General features: G+C 41.5%; 2 protein-coding genes and 1 long non-coding RNA gene across 3 annotated transcripts in view; 1 reads left to right on the top strand and 2 right to left on the bottom strand.

Annotated features, from left to right (window-relative positions):
• Nucleotides 1-5511: 5511 nt before the first annotated feature.
• LOC139946529 (putative amidohydrolase YtcJ) lies at nt 5512-13570 on the top strand. The gene is made up of 7 exons (XM_071944219.1): nt 5512-5683; nt 7176-7455; nt 8243-8465; nt 8772-9054; nt 9638-10053; nt 10683-10916; nt 11821-13570. The coding sequence occupies exons 1-7, from the start codon at nt 5620-5622 to the stop codon at nt 12181-12183; spliced, it is 1863 nt and encodes a 620-aa protein (XP_071800320.1). The 5' UTR covers nt 5512-5619; the 3' UTR covers nt 12184-13570.
• A 317-nt stretch (nt 13571-13887) lies between these two features.
• Nucleotides 13888-16359, bottom strand: LOC139946257 (uncharacterized). Its single transcript, XM_071943877.1, has one exon. It carries the CDS (start codon nt 16357-16359, stop codon nt 13888-13890), a length of 2472 nt encoding a protein of 823 aa, XP_071799978.1.
• Nucleotides 16360-19367: 3008 nt separating this feature from the next.
• LOC139945711 (uncharacterized) overlaps nt 19368-20770 on the bottom strand; it is a 98984-nt gene continuing 97581 nt past the window's right edge. Inside the window, exon 5 of the long non-coding RNA XR_011787168.1 lies at nt 19368-19496. This is a non-coding gene — a long non-coding RNA (uncharacterized lncRNA). The remainder of the gene's footprint in view (nt 19497-20770) is intronic.

Here is a 20770-nt window from a genome sequence, read left to right as displayed (position 1 = left end):
AAACAGCAAAACAATGTAAATTCTCGTTCACGATCGAGAATTGCGGATTTATTTTTAACACATGTCATGACACGGCGAAACGCACGGAAACAAGGGTGGGGTTTTCCGTTGTTTTCTCCCGACTCCGATGACCGATTGAGCCAAACTTTTCACAGGTTTGTTATTTGATATAGAAGTTGTGGTACACAAAGTGTGGGCATTGGACAATACTGTTTACCGAAATCAGGGTCCAATGGCTTTAATGTTAAAAAGAGTGAAAAGGCACTCTTTGAAGAGCCATATGAAGGACAACTCTTTTTCGAGTGGTCTTCCACTCTTTTAGATATTTCACTCTGTCCTGGAGTAAAACCCCGTTGGTTTTCTGTTCTCGTGTGAAAAGGGCTTTGGTTTACTTTGACTTTGTGCTTAAAGGTACACGTTGCCTTGGGCCGGACGAGTTGGTCTATAAAAAGCGTTTGTAACCGTTTGTTATAAAATACATAATGGTTGGAAAGATGTTGTAAAAGTAGAATAAAATGCGTGGTTTTCCTTTTACACTGCGAACTAACACGGTCGGCCATTTTTGGGAGTCATAAAAAACAGGATCTATGGAAAAGCTGAAAATAAAAACCATATCGAAATATACCATTGTTGTTCAATAGAGACGTATTGTAGTCACTTTGGTTGGGGAGCGAGGAAACTAGTACAAAACACACATAAATCACAGAGCTGGCTGTGACATAATGTTATGCACCTGACAAATTAATGTATTCACATGGTTCGTTGAATATAAGGGGGTTGGTTGTGGCGACCTTTTTACCCTTTTGACAACCATCATATGTATTGTAACGTCAACGGCTGATGGTTGCACTTTGGTATTGTCACTTTCAACTCGGTTCCTGTCTGGTACCTTCCAAACATACATTTTGTTGTGAAGATTTTAATTGTATAAAGGTTTATGGTTTGGTTAATAATAATATGACGAAAACAAACTTTGATCCTTTTTGAACTGAATTCACGATGTATTGTCTCATTCTTCTTACGTAGCTATTTAGTAAGGTAAAAACGTAAGTCAACACTATTTTGCAAGTACATGTACACCATGTAGGGTTAGTTGGACGCAGTTTGCTAACAGCCATTAACCTTTTTTTAATATAATCAGAAAATTAATCATTTTGCTTGTTACATAAAATAACGTTGAAGAGGATGCCTGAATTGACTGATACAATCGGAGTTGGATGAGGTGTAGACTTGATTCAAGTCTTAGATTGTAGTTATTCTTCTGCATCCCGGGCACGAAAAACGCCCCACATTATTAGCGATCACGCGGGCCCTAACTCGCAGTCTCAATACACACACGTTGCAACGTGTGCAGGCTGTGTATAAGTAAACTTTTTAATTAGTTACTGTAAGTCGACTGGTTGAGATGAATTATGTCAGTAAGTCGATTTATCATTTTATCTAAGTCGACTTGTTGAGATAAATTATGTAAGTAAGTCGATTTATCATTTTATCTAAGTCGACTTGTTGAGATAAATTATGTCAGTAAGTCGACTTACCATTTTATCTAAACCGACTTGGTGAGGGAAATTATGTTGTTAAGTCAACTGATTGTTTTGAATAAGTCGACTTAGCAAAATAATAATGTCGGTAAGTAACTGATTCCACGAAATAAGTCGTCTTGATGGGATAACGTATGTCGGTAACTCGATATGTCGGATGGCACTCCTGGAGCTCCGTACCAACACATTCAGAAATAACATTTTTTTATGTCTTCCTCCGTTGTCTGATTTTAAAAACACACCACATTATTGCAACGTGATAGAGATTAGTCTGGTTCTGTATAGTATTTATCCTGTGTTGTCGTATGTGTGACTCTGGGTACAAGACTGATTTTAGGCTAGTATTTTTGATTCGTGTTTTTATGTGTCAGTTCTTAGGCACTACGTTATTGATGTGTCTGTAAATGGAAAGCACAGTGACATAAAATAATGAACAAACTGTTTATCACTAATCCTGACAGTCCTTGATTATTTATTATATCAATAATGTCAAGCCTAAAACTCAACTGCAGTTTTCATATAATTAATAGACCCAAATAGATGTGAGTGTATATTAGCAGGCACTGATCGTTTTAACGTAGCATTACTCAACGACGGTCGTTGGGAACGAAATCGCATCGGTGTAATAACATCGCAATTAATTTGCGTCGTGTGAAATTAATCTCAGTGAACTGAAACAACAGTGTGATCTCACATAATCGAGGGGCGTCAGGGAACACAATGTGTGTGATCGTTTGACTGTTTGTCGTGACATCGCATGCAACCTTTGGGCCAGACAACTGGCACCCAAAACAATGGTCGTTGGCTTTCTGTTCTCGTGTGAAAAGGACTTTGTGATACTTAGGTGAAATGTTTGTGCTTTACAGCTCTGGAAAAGGTCATTGCCCTTGGATGAGTGAAAAGAAATCTTCCCAGGGCCGTAGCGAGGTCCTTTTCACCATTATACACAGCTAGAGTTGTCTAATGACCTCTTCCAGACGGTGAGTTTAAATCATGTGACTTAAAACCCAGCTAGTTTCAACCAATCAGCATTTAGCCTTGTGGACCATCAGCTGATTCTTCGTCTGCATTGTTAGACGCACTACAATGGTCTGAGATCAAATCGACTTTTTAGATGTGTAAAAATAATAGGCAAAAACGAAAAATAAAAACATGTTCAGCGTCTCCGCCAGCTTCATTTTTGGAGGCCACCTCTTTTATGTTTTTTTTTTTTTTTTTTTTTTTTCTTTTTTTTACGAAAAAAGGGGGAAACATTTTAACGACCTCAGACATTTTTTTTTTTTTTTAACGCTGAACATGTTTTTTTTTTAAATTATTTTATATTTGGCCTTAAGTGTTTGGGATGGGTGAGATGCATCTCTTTAATTTATGACGCAATATGAACGACCATTATATTGCTTATATTTTGACAATACTAAGAAGAGAATAGTAAATTCAACACATTCTTTATAAACATTGCACGATTTTCCGGATAAAGGTGAAATACGGGAACGAATTTATGGTTAAAAGTGGGTACGAAAATCACGGAAAAGAATAGTTCAAGAGAATTGTCTTGTTTTGTCCAAATCACCCCCTGGCGTAGTGGAAATAAAAAGTGATGCCTGACGACAAAAAGTTCTCAGAATTGGTGAAACTGCATTAACAGTTGAGACAAAAGTGACATCATCCTTATTGTAATAATCCAAATAATCCAGGCGATTTGTTGCTTTATCGCTATTTATACGTTTAAAACTCCAAATACGTTTGAATAATCACACATTTTTTTCATCAGCAGGACGAATGTTAAGTTTTATTTGAAAAAGCTCGCCTTCTAGTCTATGCATAAGATACAGAAAGTGCTCGCCTCTCACACTATGGCCCTGGTTCGATTCCTAATACCACAATGTTGTGAGTTGGTTGCAAATTGATTATCAACCAAAAAGGCACACAGGCAGACAACAAATCATCTTAGATCACAGATTTATATCAGACTTACACGGTCTAATGATGATGATGGTGGAAAATAATTCTGTCTGAAACGTCATTATTTGAAGAAAAAAATATTAAAAATAAGCAGCAGGCAGCACGCCCAACAGGGTCTCTCTCAAAGGTATAACATATTTTTTTTTTAGAAAGACTTCTGCTTTTCTGCAAATATTATGTTTTGCAAAATAGTTACAAATTACACGCCAGGTCCTCATTTTTCTTTTGAATAAAATGGACTTCAAAATGGTCCGACCTGACTAGATCGATTTATCTTCTTTTATGCTTTACAGTCTGACGCGGTTCCGTCGTTCACAATCGCACCATGGGTCGATTTCACAAAGATAGTCTCAATTTAGGATTGGAACTATAACCCTTTAGGAGTTATTACAAACTTAAGGCTAGTCCTAAATTTAGGGCGAGCAGCTCTTCCTAACTTGAGCAACTCTTCCTTATCTTCCAACTATTTGTAAAATCCCTGACAGGGGTTAAGTACTATCTACTGCCAAACAAAAGGGCTTTGAATATTTAGGACCTTGTTATCTTGTTGTTTTGCTCAAGTATTCATTGGACCATCAATAATGATTATTTAACATTTTTTGATGGCCTTGGATAATCACAAGGAAGAGAGATTACACTCAGGGTTAATTCTGGTAAAAGTAGGACACAAACAGAAGTCAAATCAATAGCCACTCTACGAAAGACCATTAGTGCCATCGTAAGAATAAACTGTGTAATAGTTTCAATAGTGACAATTTGAATTTGAGTTGGGGTTGAATAAATAGATTTTACAAGTAGGATTTGAAACTTTGCAAGGCGGAAATATATAATAGCAAAGTTTGCGGTAACACCATGTAATGATAAACACTAAATGTGTTGGGGGTACGGTTCTTGTTATTTTTAAGTATTATTTTGCGAGTTTTGTTGCACTTCCAAAAAGCAAGACACGTCAAAATAATGTCCACTTATAAACAAACAAACACCAATGTTCGTCAAAGACACAGCAAAACTAGAGAGCAATGTTTACTCACAAGGGCAAAAGTTGAATTTCGTACCAATATCAGGAATGACGTAATACAATTTAATATTTGAAACTCCAAACAGGTGTAAGCTGCATAATAAGGCTGTAGAATAAAGTGTTCTTGACCATGGCTTTTTGGGGATACCGTATTAACAAAGAATGACCCTGCCTACTAAATCGATCATGAAGGCCTTCTCATAGAAGTTAAAAGATGCTCACTGCGAACAAAAGATCAAAGGCGACACAATGTTACAAAGGTGTATCTTACGCACGACTGATTTGGGCTAAAGAAATCGCCATTTATGGCGATAACCTTCGACTTCCATTTATCAAACTTACTCCCTCAGGATCTTGATACAAAGTCCCTTCCAGCTGTCCAAAGACACAAGGCTACTAGTATGTATCCTGTGAAATCAGTGTGTTGTACGGCTTGAAATTTCTATTGAGGGTGGGGGAGGAGAACTTCATTTTGACACAACTCCGGGGCCCATTTTCATAGAGCTGCTTAAGCACCGTGAATTAGCTTAGCACAGGAATGCTTTACACCAGGGCCCCGATTTGCTAAGCATGAATTAATGTCTTTCTTGATAAACAACAGGATTACCAACCAAATTTTCATTGGTTGCATATTGCTTGTTACTGGTTTTCAGCTGTTGTTTGTTGTTATCCTGAAAATAACGTAGACATTTGGTTGGTAATCCTGTTTTTATCAAGGAAGAATTTCATGCTAAGAAGATTTTCGGCTTATAATAGCAGCTCTATGAAGTTGTGCCCGTATAACGGTTGCCAGGCGTAGTGACCATATCCCACGTACAAATTGTGACCGGTATCCTGCTCATTTCTGCTAAGCAGAAAATTGTTAAGCAATTTTGTTTCGCGTCGGCAGCTCTATTGGGCCCAGTGCGAAGTTTTCGGCGCTTTTACCGCGCAGCCTTTTACAGTTAAAACACCACTACATCGAGAGGAAAGAGTCACTTGCTGTCTCAACCTCAGGTACGCCACAGACATCCCTCTAGTAGTAAACCCACCCTGTGCAATCTTCAACCTCTCAACTCATCTTCTTCAGAAGTTTTGCCAGTCCGCAGCAGATTCACCATGGCTAGTCTTCAACAACGCACGAGCAAGGCCCCTAAGCGTAGCTTCCAACAAGCATCACAAGGTATTTAATGATTACAAGCCCCTATATAGACACCTTTGGTAATTGTCAAAGAGCAGATGCCAACATTATGCATAAAATAGAAAATCTGTGAAAATTTTAACTCAATTGCAAGTTGCAAGAGAATTATACAAGAAAAAAAAACACACCCTTGTTGCACAAAACGCGAGTGATTTAAGATGCAAAGGCTTCGGGCCTGAAGTCTTTTAATATATGAGTGAGAAATTACCTTTTTTCTAAAGAACTACGTCACTTCAGAGGGAGCCGTTTATCACAATGTTGTATACTATCAACAAATCTCCATTGCTCGTTACTAAGTAAGTTTTTATGCAAACAGTATTATTATCACGCCTAAAAAAAGCAATTCTGAGCCACAAAAAAACATATTCTTGTGTCATTATTTCACTGGTGTTAAACTGAATGCATTCTCAAATTAGGACAAAACCCTCATGGGTCAGACCTGACTCATTTCTGAGTCGTACATAATAGCTTTTAAAGACACTGAACACTATTGGTAATTGTCAAAGACCAGTCTTCCCACTTAAATGTATATCAACATATCTCGGCATAATAAAAATTATATGCATAACATAACAAACCTGTGCACATTTGAGCTCAATTGGTTGTCGAAGTTGCGAGATAATAATGAAAGAAAAAACACCATTGTCACACGAAGTTGTGTGCGTTAAGACAGTTGATTTCGAGACCTCAAATTCTTAATCTGAGGTCTCGGAATCAAATTCGTGGAAAATGACTTCTTTCTCGAAAACTAGGTCACTTCAGAGGGAGCCGTTTCTCACGATGTTTTATACAATCAGCCTCTCCCCATTACCTGTAATTGAGAAAGCTTTTATCATAATAATTATTTTGAGTAATTACCAAAAGTGTCCACTGCCTCTAACGTGTGCTAAAACACAACCAAAGCGACCCAATGTTCAAATTTGAGAAACTTAAAGGAACACGTTGCCTTGGATCGGTCGAGTTGGTCTTGGAAAAGCGTATGTAACCTTTTGTTATAAAATGCATATGATTAGAAAGATATTTTAAAAGTAGAACATCTGGAAGGTGGTTAGGGTTATGGGTGGCCCTGTATTCTATAGTTACTCCCACACAAGTAGCACTCGAAATTGCGTGGTTTTCGCTTTATCTTGTCGACAAACACGGTCGGCCATTTATGGGAGTCAAATTTTTACCTCCCATAAATGGCTGACCGTGTTAGTTCGCAAAGTAAAAGGAAAACCACGCAATTTCGAGGCAAATGTGTGTGGATCATTATTGTATTCTACTTTTTAAACATCTTTCTAACCATATGCATTTTATAACAAACGGTTACAAACACTTTTCAAAGACCAACTCGACCGATCCAAGGCAACGTGTTCCTTTAAGGTCTATTGAAAACAGGGAACGGCAATTCGGATGTTCAAAGTAGTTTTGTTTCAAATACTTTTTCCCCTTTTATATCACTTATTGAAGGCATGTTTTACTCTTTCCAAAGGGTCTTCCACGGGCATGAGGGCCACCACCATCTTCTACGGGGGGAATATCATTACCATGAATGAGAACCACCCGCAGGCTGAGGCACTAGCCGTGGCAGGGGACACCATCTTAGCCGTGGGTACGATCGAGCAGGTGTTCCGCTTCGCCGGCCCGGACACCGATGTCCTGTTCCTAAACAAGCAGACTCTCATGCCTGGTTTCATCGAGCCACATCAACACGCTATACAGTGCGCCCTCATGGGTTGCCAGTACGTCAACATCAGCGCCTTGACTTACAGGTAAAAAAAAAAAATTCTTCTTCAAAAGCACTGGACACTTTTGGTAATTACTCATATTATTGCTAGCATGCACCTGATAACGAGCAATGGAGAGCTGCCTCTCAAATAATTTTTTTTAGAAATAGGTATTTCTCACTCAAATGATTAAAAACTTCAGCTGAAGCCTTTTACTTTGCATTTGAAAGCACACAACTCGTTCAGTAATATTCTCTTGCAACTTCGATGACCAATTGAGCCCAAACTTTCACAGGTTTGTTTTATATTGGGACACACCAAGTGAGAAAGCTGCTTGAATGACACCATAGAAAGCAAAGAAACATTACAAAGATTTAATAGGTCAAACAAATCCCGACCGCGACCATATCATTTTGACATTTTTGGAGGTTCAAGTAGACAATATTAGCCTTGAATGGCGCCCTCTACCGGTGACTAACAGAACCAGAATTCGCAAGCCCTTTTCAAAACCACAGCTACGGCTCCAGCAGATTCGGCGGGTGTTTTGAAAATTGTTGCGCGTGCTTTGCGTACGTGCTCCGGGATTCAATGAACAAGCCTGAAGCTAAATCCAAGGCCGAAGCCGCGGATTCGAAAAGGGCCTGTGAGACTAAGGCCGTGTCCGAAACGGCGACTTCGGCTACAGCTACGGCTAGATCACGCGCGTCTGCCTATTCTTCAACACTGGTAGACACGCTGATCTAGACGTAGCTGTAGCCGAAGTCGTCGTTTCGGACACGGCCTAAGTCCGGAGTATGAACCTTTTGTTGCGTGTGATTAAACCCAATTACAGGCACTACAGCGAGATCTACCAAGTGATTTCCGACACGATGAGCGGGCTGACTGCCGGAGACTGGGGCATCTTCTTCGGTTGGGACCCGGAACTCATGAGTGATCTACCCATTCTGAGTGCCACCTTCCTGGACAACACTTTCTCCTCCACGATTCCCATCGTTGTGGTCGGCCAGAGTGGCCACGTTGCTTGGGCTAACACCCCGGCTCTTGACGCTTCAGGGGTGAGTACATACAATGACTGCAGATCACTCAAAGTTAAATCTCGGTAGTCGTTTAGTTGGTAAGACACTGCTCTAGAATTGCAAGGGTCGTGGGTTACAATCCCACTCGAGTAATATGCCTGTGATTTTTTTTCACAGCACTCGGGAAAGTACACAGTGCTACCACACATCGGTGTATGGGTAAAAACCAAAATTAACAACGTGAATTCGTGTATATTTCTCACAGTCTTTGATAACACCGTCCAACATACAACATGACCCTCATACTCGATTTTATTTGCCTTTTTTATATCTTTGTTTTTAAAGATTAATGAAAATACTGAGAGTCCATCAGGGGGTACGATCGTCAAAGATGCAAATGGCGTTCCGACCGGGCAGGTCTTCGAGGAGCCCGCCATTATGATGATCATGGGCAATGCTCCTTTACCGGACGCCGCAGCCCTTGCCCAGGGTCTCCGTGACCAGTGGATGACCTATGCCAAGGCTGGATTTACCACCGTCACAGACTTGGCTTACATGCCGACCCCAGAGATGGACGAGATGTTGAAACAGACTGCCGATGACATCGCCAACTTCCCCATCCGCCTTGGTTAGTATGAGCTTTCATAAATCTATGACTATTTCTTCTTCTCATTCATACACTCTTGATCAGCTGAGATGTAGAACAATAAGCCGTTCCAACAGCTTTATTCCACAGACTGCATCTCTTTGGAACTCTTTGCCTGGTGCATGTTTCCCTCCATCCTAAAATCCAGAATGTTTTAAGAGGAATATCAATTCCCACCTTCAGCTCCCCAAAGTTCTTTTCACATATTTGATAGTTTTTCTTCTTGAGCCCCATACAAAGAGTGGCTTTTAGCCTTGATTGGGGCGAACGTGCATAAAATAGAATAAAAACATATTTTGGGGCACAACTTGTTTGATTTTTAAAAACACTACAAAGCGCCATGTGCAAAAAAAAGTACACCTGATAAGTGATGTGACGTGAGTGATAAGCGTTTTTATGTTAACGGGTCTTGAGGAACAAAACTCTGAGTCTTTTGGCGGAGTAAACATTGTTTTAACAAACAGAGTGTTACATATTGACTCATTAAGTGTGTTGGCTTATATTTCCCCAAAGACCAGACTGAACAATTGGAAGTTAATTGGTGACATTTTATTTCCTATCTTAGCTCTCTACAAGATGACACATGCAGTGACTGATGGCGATTTAGTCAGCAGACGTGTGGCTCAATCCCCGAAGGTGAGGTGCTGCAGCGCCCTAGGCCGTATGAAGAAGTCCAAGCTCCGCAATGAGCAGCACACGGGCAGTGTGGGCAACTACAGCTCCCGTCTCTGGGAGGCTGGCCTCAAGCTGGTGGCAGACGGCTCCCCGCACTGCGGCACCGCAGCCACACGAGAGCCGTACATGACTGGCCCGCTGACCGACATCCTTGGCTTTCCCCCAGCACCAGGCTACGGAACCCTGAACATGGCCAGCGATGCTCTCTATGACACCATCAAGAGGTCCCACTTGCAGGGGAAGCAGTTTGCGATCCACTGCCACGGAGAGAGGAGCTCCGAGCAGGTCTTGAGAGCTTACGAACAGGTAAGGGTACAACTTCTGTCGTAGTGAACTTCCAGACAAGAGCCTCAAATTGCAAATTGAGGCGAACTGTGAGAGCCACAGAGTTCTGAACAGTTCCCGAGGGCTTACAATTAGGCCACGTACAACTTCGGTCTAAGACCGAAGTTACCTCAAATTACCCATCCAAGTACCTCAAATTTCAAATTGAGGCTAAACTCTGAGGGTTCTAGCAGTAGCCTTTCCCAGAGCTCTGAACAGTTCCTTTAAGGGCTCCCGCACGTGTACGATACAATTTCGGTCGCATCGAACCCCAACTTGCAAATTGAGGCTAAGTCTTTGGATAGACCCTTTTTGCAGAAACACAATGCTCGTAATAGACAAGGAAATAGTATATATCCTAAAGAGGCCAATACCACAGGTTTTACTGTTGCAAAATGTTTGAGAGTAAGAAGGACATGACAGTGTTCAATGTCTGCAAATTATATCACAAACCACTTCTTTGGGCTTCTTTCAAAAATTATGTTGATAACTACCTGCAAAGTAGACCCCCACATGTTGTTACCGCAAACCAAATATATATTGATACCTCACCATGATGCCTCAAATCCCATAAACTATATTTTGACTACTATTTTGCTTTTGTAACTTAGGTCTTCAGTGAGTGCAAGAACCTGGACAACCGTCACCGCATGGAGCATCTTGGTCTCATGACCCCGGAGCAGATCGCCCGTGCCGGCAAGCTCAACCTCGGCCTGTCGTTCTTCGTAGATCATCTTCGCTTCTATGGATTGGTCTACAAGACGGACATCTTCGGTGATCGAGTCAACCGCTGGACTCCAATCAGTGAGGCTACGAAGAACGGAATCACTTGGACTATTCACCAGGTATGCAAGACAATTTGTTTTCAGTTTTTCATTTTATTTCCTATTTCTTTGTTCTGGTTTTGAAGCCAAAGACTCTCAGAGAAGAGGGCTTAACTAACAGCCAAGAACCCCATGGAGAGAAGACTAAAAAGGAAGTTTAAGTTTTAGATGTGGGAGGGAAACCCCAAAGAATGAATCCAGTGAAAAATCATGCAGTCAGGTGGGGCCTGAAAACCATATCCACATAGTGCCCATCAGGTTTTGAAGCTGAGGACTCTCCAATCGGGCTTAAACTCAACAACTCATGGAGAGAAGACAACGAATGAAGTTTAAGTCTTAGATGTAGGAGGACAACCCCAGGGAAATATTCAAGGGGGAACCCGCGCAGTCAGGTAGGGACTGAAGACCCAATCCACATACAGTACCCCGGCGTGATTCGAACCGGGTCGATGGCGAGGAAAGAAACCGCTAGACCAACCCACCAACCGCTTTCTTTGAACAGGATGAAGAATAATCTTGAAATGTTTCAATCAGTTAAAACAAAAATGACAAAGGGGCATTGAAGGATCTTGGATACCCATCACCCTGCTGAAACTGAAATAATTTTTAGCATAAAACTTTGATTAATCATAAGGGCAAAATTTTCATAAACCATAAAAAACGTGCTTAGCGCAGAAATACTGCATAGCAGATAATAGGTTACCAGCCAAAATACAATACAGTTTACATTACTGCGACAAGTACCCTACTCAATTATCGCTTAACAAATGTGTTACTTAGCAGAACTAGCTGCTTAACAGCTTTTCATCAACAGGGCCAAAGCTCAATACAACAAGTGCCCTTTTGAACCAAAACTTAAGTTACCCAAAACACCAACGATCAGTTTAGACTTCCATGATAAAACATTTCCAATTCTTTCTTGCAGGATCACCCAACTTTCCCTGGAAGTGCAGCCCCCTTCGACAACATCAAAACTGCCGTGACTCGCTGCACCAGGGACGACCCAAACACGCCCTACGGCCCGGAGTACTGCGTGACGGTACACGAAGCTCTGAAGTCCTACACCGTCAACGCAGCCTGGCAGCTCCACATGGAAAAGCTCTACGGGAGCCTCGCCGCAGGCAAGAAGGCCGACCTTGTGGTGCTCGACAAGAACCCGTACGACTTGGCTCCAGTCGACCTGGATACGGTTCAAGTTGTCGACACTTTCGTCGATGGGATCAGGACCAAGCTGTCAATTGTTAAGACGATCCCTAAGGTTGAAGTCAAGTATCTAGCTAAGCAATAGAGAAATCTGTTGAATGTGTAGGGCCTGGGCCCAATTTCATAAAGCTGCTAAGCTGCTAAGCAGAAAATACAGCTTAGCAGCAATGAGTGGGGCACCAGTCACAACATTGTAAGATAACATAGTTTTGGCTGGCAATCTGTGTCTGTTAAGCAATGCTTTTTTGTGCTTAGGAAATTTGTGTGCCTACAGGCTTTATGAAATTAACCCCTGAGCCAAACTTCGTAGAGCTGCTTTAGCAGAAAGTTGCTATGTAAAAATTCCACTTGGTGAAAATTAGTCCCCTATTCTTTATAGAGACCACTTAAGAGAAAATAGTCTGGTACTTCCGGTTATACAAAAGACCATAATACAAAAATGCAAACCAATGACAGATTTAACGTCCATAAATTTTCACGGAGTAAGATAAGGAATATCACCAATAAATGATTGTGAACGAACGAACTCTAACAACAAAATATGAAAGTTTGATTAGTAAAAGTATAGTGTGACATAATATGTATTGCATTTCACGAATAACAGACCGTCAATGGACTGGTTTGAAAAAGGGTGCCTGACAATGGCTTTACTTTGGTAGCTGTAGCCTAAAACAGTAACAAGGAGTTCAAAAACCTTATTTTGCTCTTGCGGCGCCCCATACCAAATAATCTAAAATGTAAAAAAAAATATAAATATCGAGTTTAAGCGTGACATTTTTTATTATGTTTCACAAATAGCAGACCATCACTGGATATTAGGTTTGAGCATGTGTGCTTGACAATGAGTTACCTTTGGTAGTGGTAGCCTAAACAAGTTAGGAGTTCCAAAACCTTTTTTCTGCTCTTGCGGCGCCCCATACCAAATAATATATTCATCGCATTGTTGATGTTGATTTAATTAGCTCTGGTTTTGCTGTCTACAGGTTGAGTTTGCAGTGTTTATTGTATTAAAAAAAATTACTTGTAATCTCAACAGTTCATAGCCGAAAAGATGATTAGATTTGAATTGGTTTATTTATAGGTTGCTCCGTTATTAGTTGAACTACGGTTATGCAGAAGAGGTGCTATACAAAATATGAATACTTTAAAAAATAAAACAAACCCAGAAAACAAGGTATATAAATCAAATAAAACCACAATGCATTTCAAACAATAACCACACCATGTCTTTCAGTTTAAAATTCACAGTACAATTCCAAAGTTTATGTGTGAACTTACGTGTACTACAATGTTTGAAATGATTCATAAATCAGTAGACTATTGATTTTGTTTTTCAAATGGAATATCCTAATAAAATGTATCTATGCTTTTGTGACTCTGTTCAAAATAAAAAAAAGAGTGGTCAGAAGTCAGAAAGCTTTTCAACTTTCTGTTTCTTGTTTTGTAAAACCCTTTCTAATCACTTTTTATTATTATTATTCAAACACCATGTCATAAAATGTTCAAAATCTCTTGTTTTTTAAGAGCTATGTATGTCTTTTACTAATTTTCATCGGGGATGAATATCTTGTCCGAGTTCTGCGAAGAAAAACAAATAAAACAGGCATTACTCGGGTGGGTTTCTAACCCACAACCTTTGCCTCTCTAGAGCAGATGTCCTACAATTAGACTACCGAGTTTGCCCGTATATGTTTTTGTTAGAAATAACATATTCTTGCATAAAAAGCGTTTCTCTGTTTTGCCGTTATAAAAAAAAACACCAAGTCTTACATTTTCAACAAAAGAAACTTTACTTCAATTTTTCGTTGCTTGTATTAAAAACCCTACGACTGTTTCTAGCTGCAGTGTCACTTTTAGCAGTGCCACAGCAACTGAAGTGATTGTTGTTGGGTCTCTTATTATTGTTTGGTAACATTGAAACAGCCGTCGTGTTCCACGAACGAGGAGTAGAGTTGTGAAGGTGAGGCCGTGGGTTGTGAAGATCTACCCGGGGTTTTAGGTTGACATCCCGGGCACTGTCTACGAGTGGCTGTCCCCCTGTAGGGTAACGTTGCTTATGAATGGATCTGGATTGCTTGTAAGATGGCGCTTGAGCCGGCCGAGATATACGAAGCGTTGGCACACTTCTGTAAACCGAATTTGGAGTTTCTTTTTCATTTGATGAAAACCTGGTTTTATAAGGCAATTGAGGGCGCTCTTTAGTCTGGTATCCTGTGTCGGATCTCGACAAGTGGTGATCCCTTACGGAACCTGGTGCTGTAGGTTGTTGTTGTGGACTGTCCGGTACCATTCCAGATTGCCCGGTCTTTTGATCGTCTCTTGAGTGAAAGTCAGGTATCTCTTTTGAGGCCCTGATGGCGGGCTTCTTATCGTGTAGGACTGCAGCTACAAGCTCATCTACCGTCGTCTCTTGATTGACATCCATCCATTCGGGAAGGAGGGGCTTGTAACTCCGCCCCTTCTTCCTTTTCTCCAATCTCTTTATGTCTGTTTGAATAGCCCTGATCCTATCCTCCAATTCCTTGCGGCGACGTTGCGAAGTGAGTTCGACCTCCCTGGCAGGCCGCGTGAACCGCCGGTACGACCGGCTGCTCGGGGTCGGTGTGGGCGGCACGGACGGGGCGATCGTGTCCACCCCGATTTGATGTGAACTCCCGTAGTGTGAAGCTTCCATTTTGATTGGGGTAACTTTGGAAGTCGGCCGCCTACCACTACTAGTGCATTTGTCTTTCATATCGAGTACTTGAGTTTTACCGTGTCCACGTCTGCGACTTGTAGGCCGTCCTTTGCGGCTATACGCCCGCTTGGATCCGTATCGAGTATCATGAAGTTTTGATGGCGTTAGTTGTTGGTCGAAAGCGGTTAACAATGAGGGCTCACTTTTAGAGCGGCGCATTTGCGTAATGGCCAGGTACCCATCGCGTGTTATGACGGGGACAGTTTCAGACCTGTCGAACGCCGGGGTTGTGTCAGAGAGGAGGCCGGGTATGTCACTGGAAAGACTCTGGAGTGACGAGTTCCTGCTGGCAAACTGGAACGCCATACCGGCTCCACCGAATGGTGTTAAGAAGTTTCTACCTTGTACGAGAGAGTCTGGTAGGTAAGACATCGTAGTGTTATGCAGTGGAGAGGATCTCTTTGATGATTTTACCGGATTTTCACTGGCTGCGTTCACATCGTAATGTCTAGAGGAATAATCCTTGACAGCGCCCTCTGTCGGCAGTTCATTTACGACCACAAGGGGTACTTGCTTTTGTTGCTGAGTACATGGCTCCTCTTCAACAATGTCATCTACGACGCTGTGTCTCAAAGGACGACCGCGACTCGCCACTGAGTGGCTACGGCTTCTACCTTTACCTATCATCTTTGAGCGGGAGGATCGCGGGCGTTTGCATTTGTCATCATTTCCGACAACAGAGGGCGTTGTCGTTGTTGGGGGAGCTTGCGCTGGACGGCGCCACGCTGAACTTATCTGCATCTCTGAAATTTTGAACAAAGTTGATATATCGGTTGACGTTGCCGTGGGGCATGGCTTTGATTTTGTAGATGTGACCGTTTGAGGGCGTCTTACGCAAGCATTGTGTGCGGAGTTTACACGAGCACTCTTTCTCATCACTGGCTGCCCTGAAAGTGGTCTACTACCCGCGTTAACATCTACTGCACCTGCCATTTTCATTGCAGCTTTTGCCCATTTAGGAGCACTGCGGGAGTCAACTGCACCTCGCCTACTCAATAAAGCATCCGATGAAACGGAGACAAATCCGAGAATAACACCAGAGTTGCCACGTTTAGCCGCCAGGTGTAGAGGTGTCTCGCCGCGGATGTTACGGTCCGTCACCACGGCGTGCAACTCGCTCTCTTCCGACGCGTCGAAGAGGAGCTCTACGATCTCGGTGTTGCCCTCCCGGGCCGCGAGGTGCAGGGCCGTGTTCCCGTCCCTGTCCCGCTTCCGTAGGTCAAATTGAAACCGATTTGGGTAATCGCTGAGAAAAAGCTGCACGAGTTGCACTTTGTTTCTCACGCAGGCCCAAGAGAGGGCGTTCTTCCCGAGCCGGTCCGAGAGGCAGATCTGTGCACCTTTAAGGAGCAGGATCACAGCACACGCTTTAACCATGTCGTCGTTGTCTGATGATAAAGAACAAACTATGAGTGGGGTTCTCTGATTCTGATCCCTAGAGTTTGGATCGCAGTTCCTTCTCTCCAAAAGATACTGTACCTCTGCCACTCTGCCGGCAAAAACTGCTCGATGGAGGGCGCTCATCCTAAAGTTTTGAAATCACCACAAAACTCACAGAAATCCAAATGACAGAGCTGCATACGCGATTGACGAATATTGTAGTTTTGTGTCTCAAAAGTTAAATTTTCATGAGTCACTCTGTTGCTTCATTAAAATAGTAAAAATAGTAGGTTTAACTTGCCCAAATATGGACGTCTGTGGCGCTGTTCAACTCACACAGTTTCTGAAGTGAAGAAGAGCAGCACACTCACGTTTTGAACAATGATGACCAAAGTTAGAGTAAGTGACGGTGACAATATCTTACATGTAACGGTTACCTTTAACTATTAATAAACTAGAAAGACGTGTGTCCCGGTCAAAGGTCAAATGTCTCTGTTGAAGATGCTCACGATCGTCACAACTCTAGCAGCACGAAGAATCAAGTCATAACTGATACAAAATGTCTCCACTCCATACGTTAGAACACTTAAGTACTATGTCTCCTCTCTGCTTATAAAAAGACGACAAGGGTTATCATTTGTTTGATAGTCATGACAACAACATTCCTTCCAAGTCATGACAACAGCATTCCTTCCAAGATGTTCATGTTTCAAAGGTCAACACAAATGAATGTTCCAAATCTTGATACCACATTATCGTTGCCCCAAGCTCGCAGACTCAACAGAACAAGCAATGACATGTAAGTGTCTCGACGAACGTGTACAACACAAGATGTCTACACCGTTACCGAGCGACGACTTGGTGTTCTATCACACAAACCTCCACGCTGTTGTTAACACGACTGGCCTTCACACAAAAATAAAATGACGCAGTTTATTGAGCAAAGTTTATGGGTGGTCCTCCATAATGTTACTGCGAATGATGGATTATTATGCTTAGGTAACGGATTTGGAAATCGAAACAGGAAATTTCACTTCAGCGGTTGCCAAGGACCGGAGCCCAACTCCGTCGAGGTCTTGAGAAGCAGAATGACCTGGTGATAAAATGACAGGTCCTTCAACTGTGCTTTATCAGCTGGATCTCTGGATGGGAACGATTGAAGACGCTCAGTGTTTTGAAGACATGACCCCGGTTTCACTTGACATTTCATTGTACATTCCTTAAAGGGGCGGTGTAGTGTCTAGGAGTGCAGCTGTCCTGAACCATAGTCGCCAGGGAACTTTGTGACTTCCATAAATGACCCCATATAGTTTCACTTGTTCTGTGCAGTTTCTAGGAGTAGGCCTATAGCCACTGCCCCAGTCCTATGTCACCAGGGAACTTTACGATTTTGGAGACATGACCCCGGTTTCACTTGACATTACATGTACATTCCTTAAAGGGTATGAGTGTCGCTGTCATTCCTGGTCGTCACCAGGGAACTTTATGAATTCACTACGATCCTGGTCTCACTTTTTAAAGGGACGGTGCAGTATCTATACTAGGAGTACCGGGGTCCTATTCCTGGTCGTCACCACAGGGAACTTTGTGAATTCCAGAAATGCCCCCTTGGCTTTACTTGTATGGTTGCAGTATATACGGGTAGGCTTAGCCAGTATAGCTGTTGTCCTATTCCTACAGTCACCAGACAATTTTATGATTTTGAAGACAGGACCCCGGTTTCACTCTTCACATATTAACAATTTTTTTTAAAGGTACGGTGAAGTACCGCTGTCTCGCATTATAGTCACCAGGGAACTTTGTAAATTCCCTATGACCCCGGATTCACTTCCATGTATACAGTATGTACCTTAAAGGTACGGTGTAGGTGTAGAGGAGTAGGCCTATAGCCATGTCTTATTATTCTAGTCACCAAGAGAAATTTATGAAGTTCACCTTGATAATCACCAGAGACACATGTTTTCTATTGAGATCGGGTGGAGTGTATCTTGCTGACACGAAAAAGGCCATGGAAATTTCCCCCTTTTTCTAACAGGTTACATGGTCTACACTTCGCATACAGTCATGTGCTATTTACAGGTAAAACATTTTCATTTGAATTTTCTTATTTCATGAACAGCTACTACCCCTTTAAGTTGACCTCCGACCAAAGGTCATGATCCCTATTGGAGTCTTTTGGTGTGAGGGACTTTTACGGCAACTGAACTTTAAAAGCATTCCAATCAAAATGCCCGAAGCATTATATCGCATCAACCAAAAACGCGGACCATATGGTGAATTATAACACAAATTCAGTCAATTAATACTAGCTTTGGGTCACAGAAACTTTGAAAAGGATGGAATCTATTATTGATTTTGAAGAGTCACTGCAACCCATCATATCCACTCTTTCTATATTTTAACAAGTCTTGGGGAAATGTATCGCACTAAAGTTAAACATGGCAGATGAAAAAAAATTATATTCGACAAACTTCTGACAGATAACGAAGAACTTTATAATTATAGAGGTATAAAACAAAGTTAACATTTTTAAATGTTAACTTTGTTTTATACCTCAGTTAAAACTACGCCATTGAGAGCCAAATCGCCAGCTAGATAAACCCCGGCCCCGCTCTCCCTCAAGATCAACACTTCACCAATCAGAAAACACTGACTTGAAGATTTTAACGGGCAGTGTTCGGTTGTGGCTGAATTGACGGCCAATTAGGCTATAATACGGTTATGGCTACGGCTATCGGCTGGAGTCATACGCAGGACAATATTGGTAAAATTGTCAAAGACCAGTCTTCTCACTTTGTGTATCTCAATATATGCATAAAGTAACAACCCTGTGAAAATTTGAGCTCAATCGGTCGTCTAAGTTGCGAGATAATAATGAAAGAAAAAAATAGCCTTGTCACACTAAGTTGTGTGCTTTCAGATGCTTCTTTCTCGAAAACTAACTTTACTTCAGTTGGAGCCGTTTCTCACATTGTTTTATACTATCAACAGTTCCCCATTACTCGTTACCAAGTAAGGTTTTATGCTAAATATTATTTTGAGTAAGTACCAATAGTGTCCACAGCCTTTAAAGCTACCCTTAGAAACATCCTAATAACGGCTGCAGCTAACACTTTATACTTGCTCTAATGACAAAATAATGATCAAACTTACCGGACTCTTGTTTTGAAAGTATCCCTCTCGTGTTAGAAAACGGCAAGGCCACTCCTCTAATTCAACTTGCAATGTTGTTGGAACCAATACATGTCTGCAGAGATGACGTCAAACGGTCACTCGATTATCTGAAAATATGAGGGAGAGTTCACTCAGTGGTTATTTGCTTTATTCTCACAATGATTCTTCAGTAATTCAGTCTTAATATCCTTACCAGGGCCAACATCAGTGACTACATTAAGCATGAAAGTTAACTACATTTTTTACCATTGTTTTAAAGCCATTTGACACTTTCGGTAAACAGTATTGTCTAAGGCCCACACTTCGTGTATCACAACTTATATATAAAAATAACAAACCTGTGAAAATTTAGGCTCAATTGGTCATCGGAGTCGGGAGACAATAACGGGAAAACACACCCTTGTTTCCGCACGTTTCGCCGTGTCATGACATGTGTTTAAAATAAATCCGTAATTCTCGATATCGGGAATTCATATTGTTTTAATGATTTCTCAAAAAGTAAAGCATTTCATGGAATAATATTTCAAGAGAATTCTTTCACCATTACTTTCTGCAAACCCTGCAAGTTATTTGTAAATCTGTGAACTTTTAAACATTTTTTTCTGTTCCGAAAGTGTCCAATGGCTTTAACGATAATAATAACATAGTATCCTTTGATTTCGAATCAGTGTTCTCAAGAAGTTGTTTTTTGATGAAGCAAGTTACACTCATTTGAGGAGATTTTCATCGTTGTCGAAATAGACTTTCGGATAATGATCTTAAATACCATGCAGCGCCCTCATCTGTCAAGAAATAGCAATTAATTCTGAATCACCCTTCGGTGGATTCTTTGCTTTTGTAAACAACATCGGCTATGGCTTCGGCGGGCTGTCTCTTTGTCTTCAGCCAATAGCCACAGTCAGAATCCAAAATCACCTCATTTGCCGTGGGTTGTCCCTACAAGACGTTAAGTCACTGGATGCCATCCAGTGGATGGACTGTCATTATTGACTAACTTGGCATTACAAGAGCACGACCAATATGGGCTGCTTAGCACAACAAGGTAGCTAAGCACATCAACATTATATGCTTACCAGAATAAAGTTACCAGTCAAACTAACAAGTCACATGTACAATTAATATGTAACATGTAGGCCCTATCCTTGGCCCAGTTTCAGAAAGATGTGAAACAGAAAATTCTTTGCTAAGCAAGAATTGAGTGAGGGCACCAGTTGCAGCAAATGTAAACAGTTAAATATGGTATTTTGGCTGGCTGGTAAGATTGTATACGTAAATGTTTTATGAAACCGGGTTCTGCTAATTTTTGCTTAGAAGATTGTTAAGCGATATTTTCTGCTTAAACATTGGGCCCTTGTATGTTGGGATTTGACGGACACTTGGT

This window comes from Asterias amurensis, chromosome 13 (assembly GCF_032118995.1).
Source record: "Asterias amurensis chromosome 13, ASM3211899v1".
NCBI classification, from domain to species: domain Eukaryota; kingdom Metazoa; phylum Echinodermata; class Asteroidea; order Forcipulatida; family Asteriidae; genus Asterias; species Asterias amurensis.
Note: the sequence above shows the minus strand (reverse complement) of the source record. Positions and strands in the feature narration are given on the sequence as shown.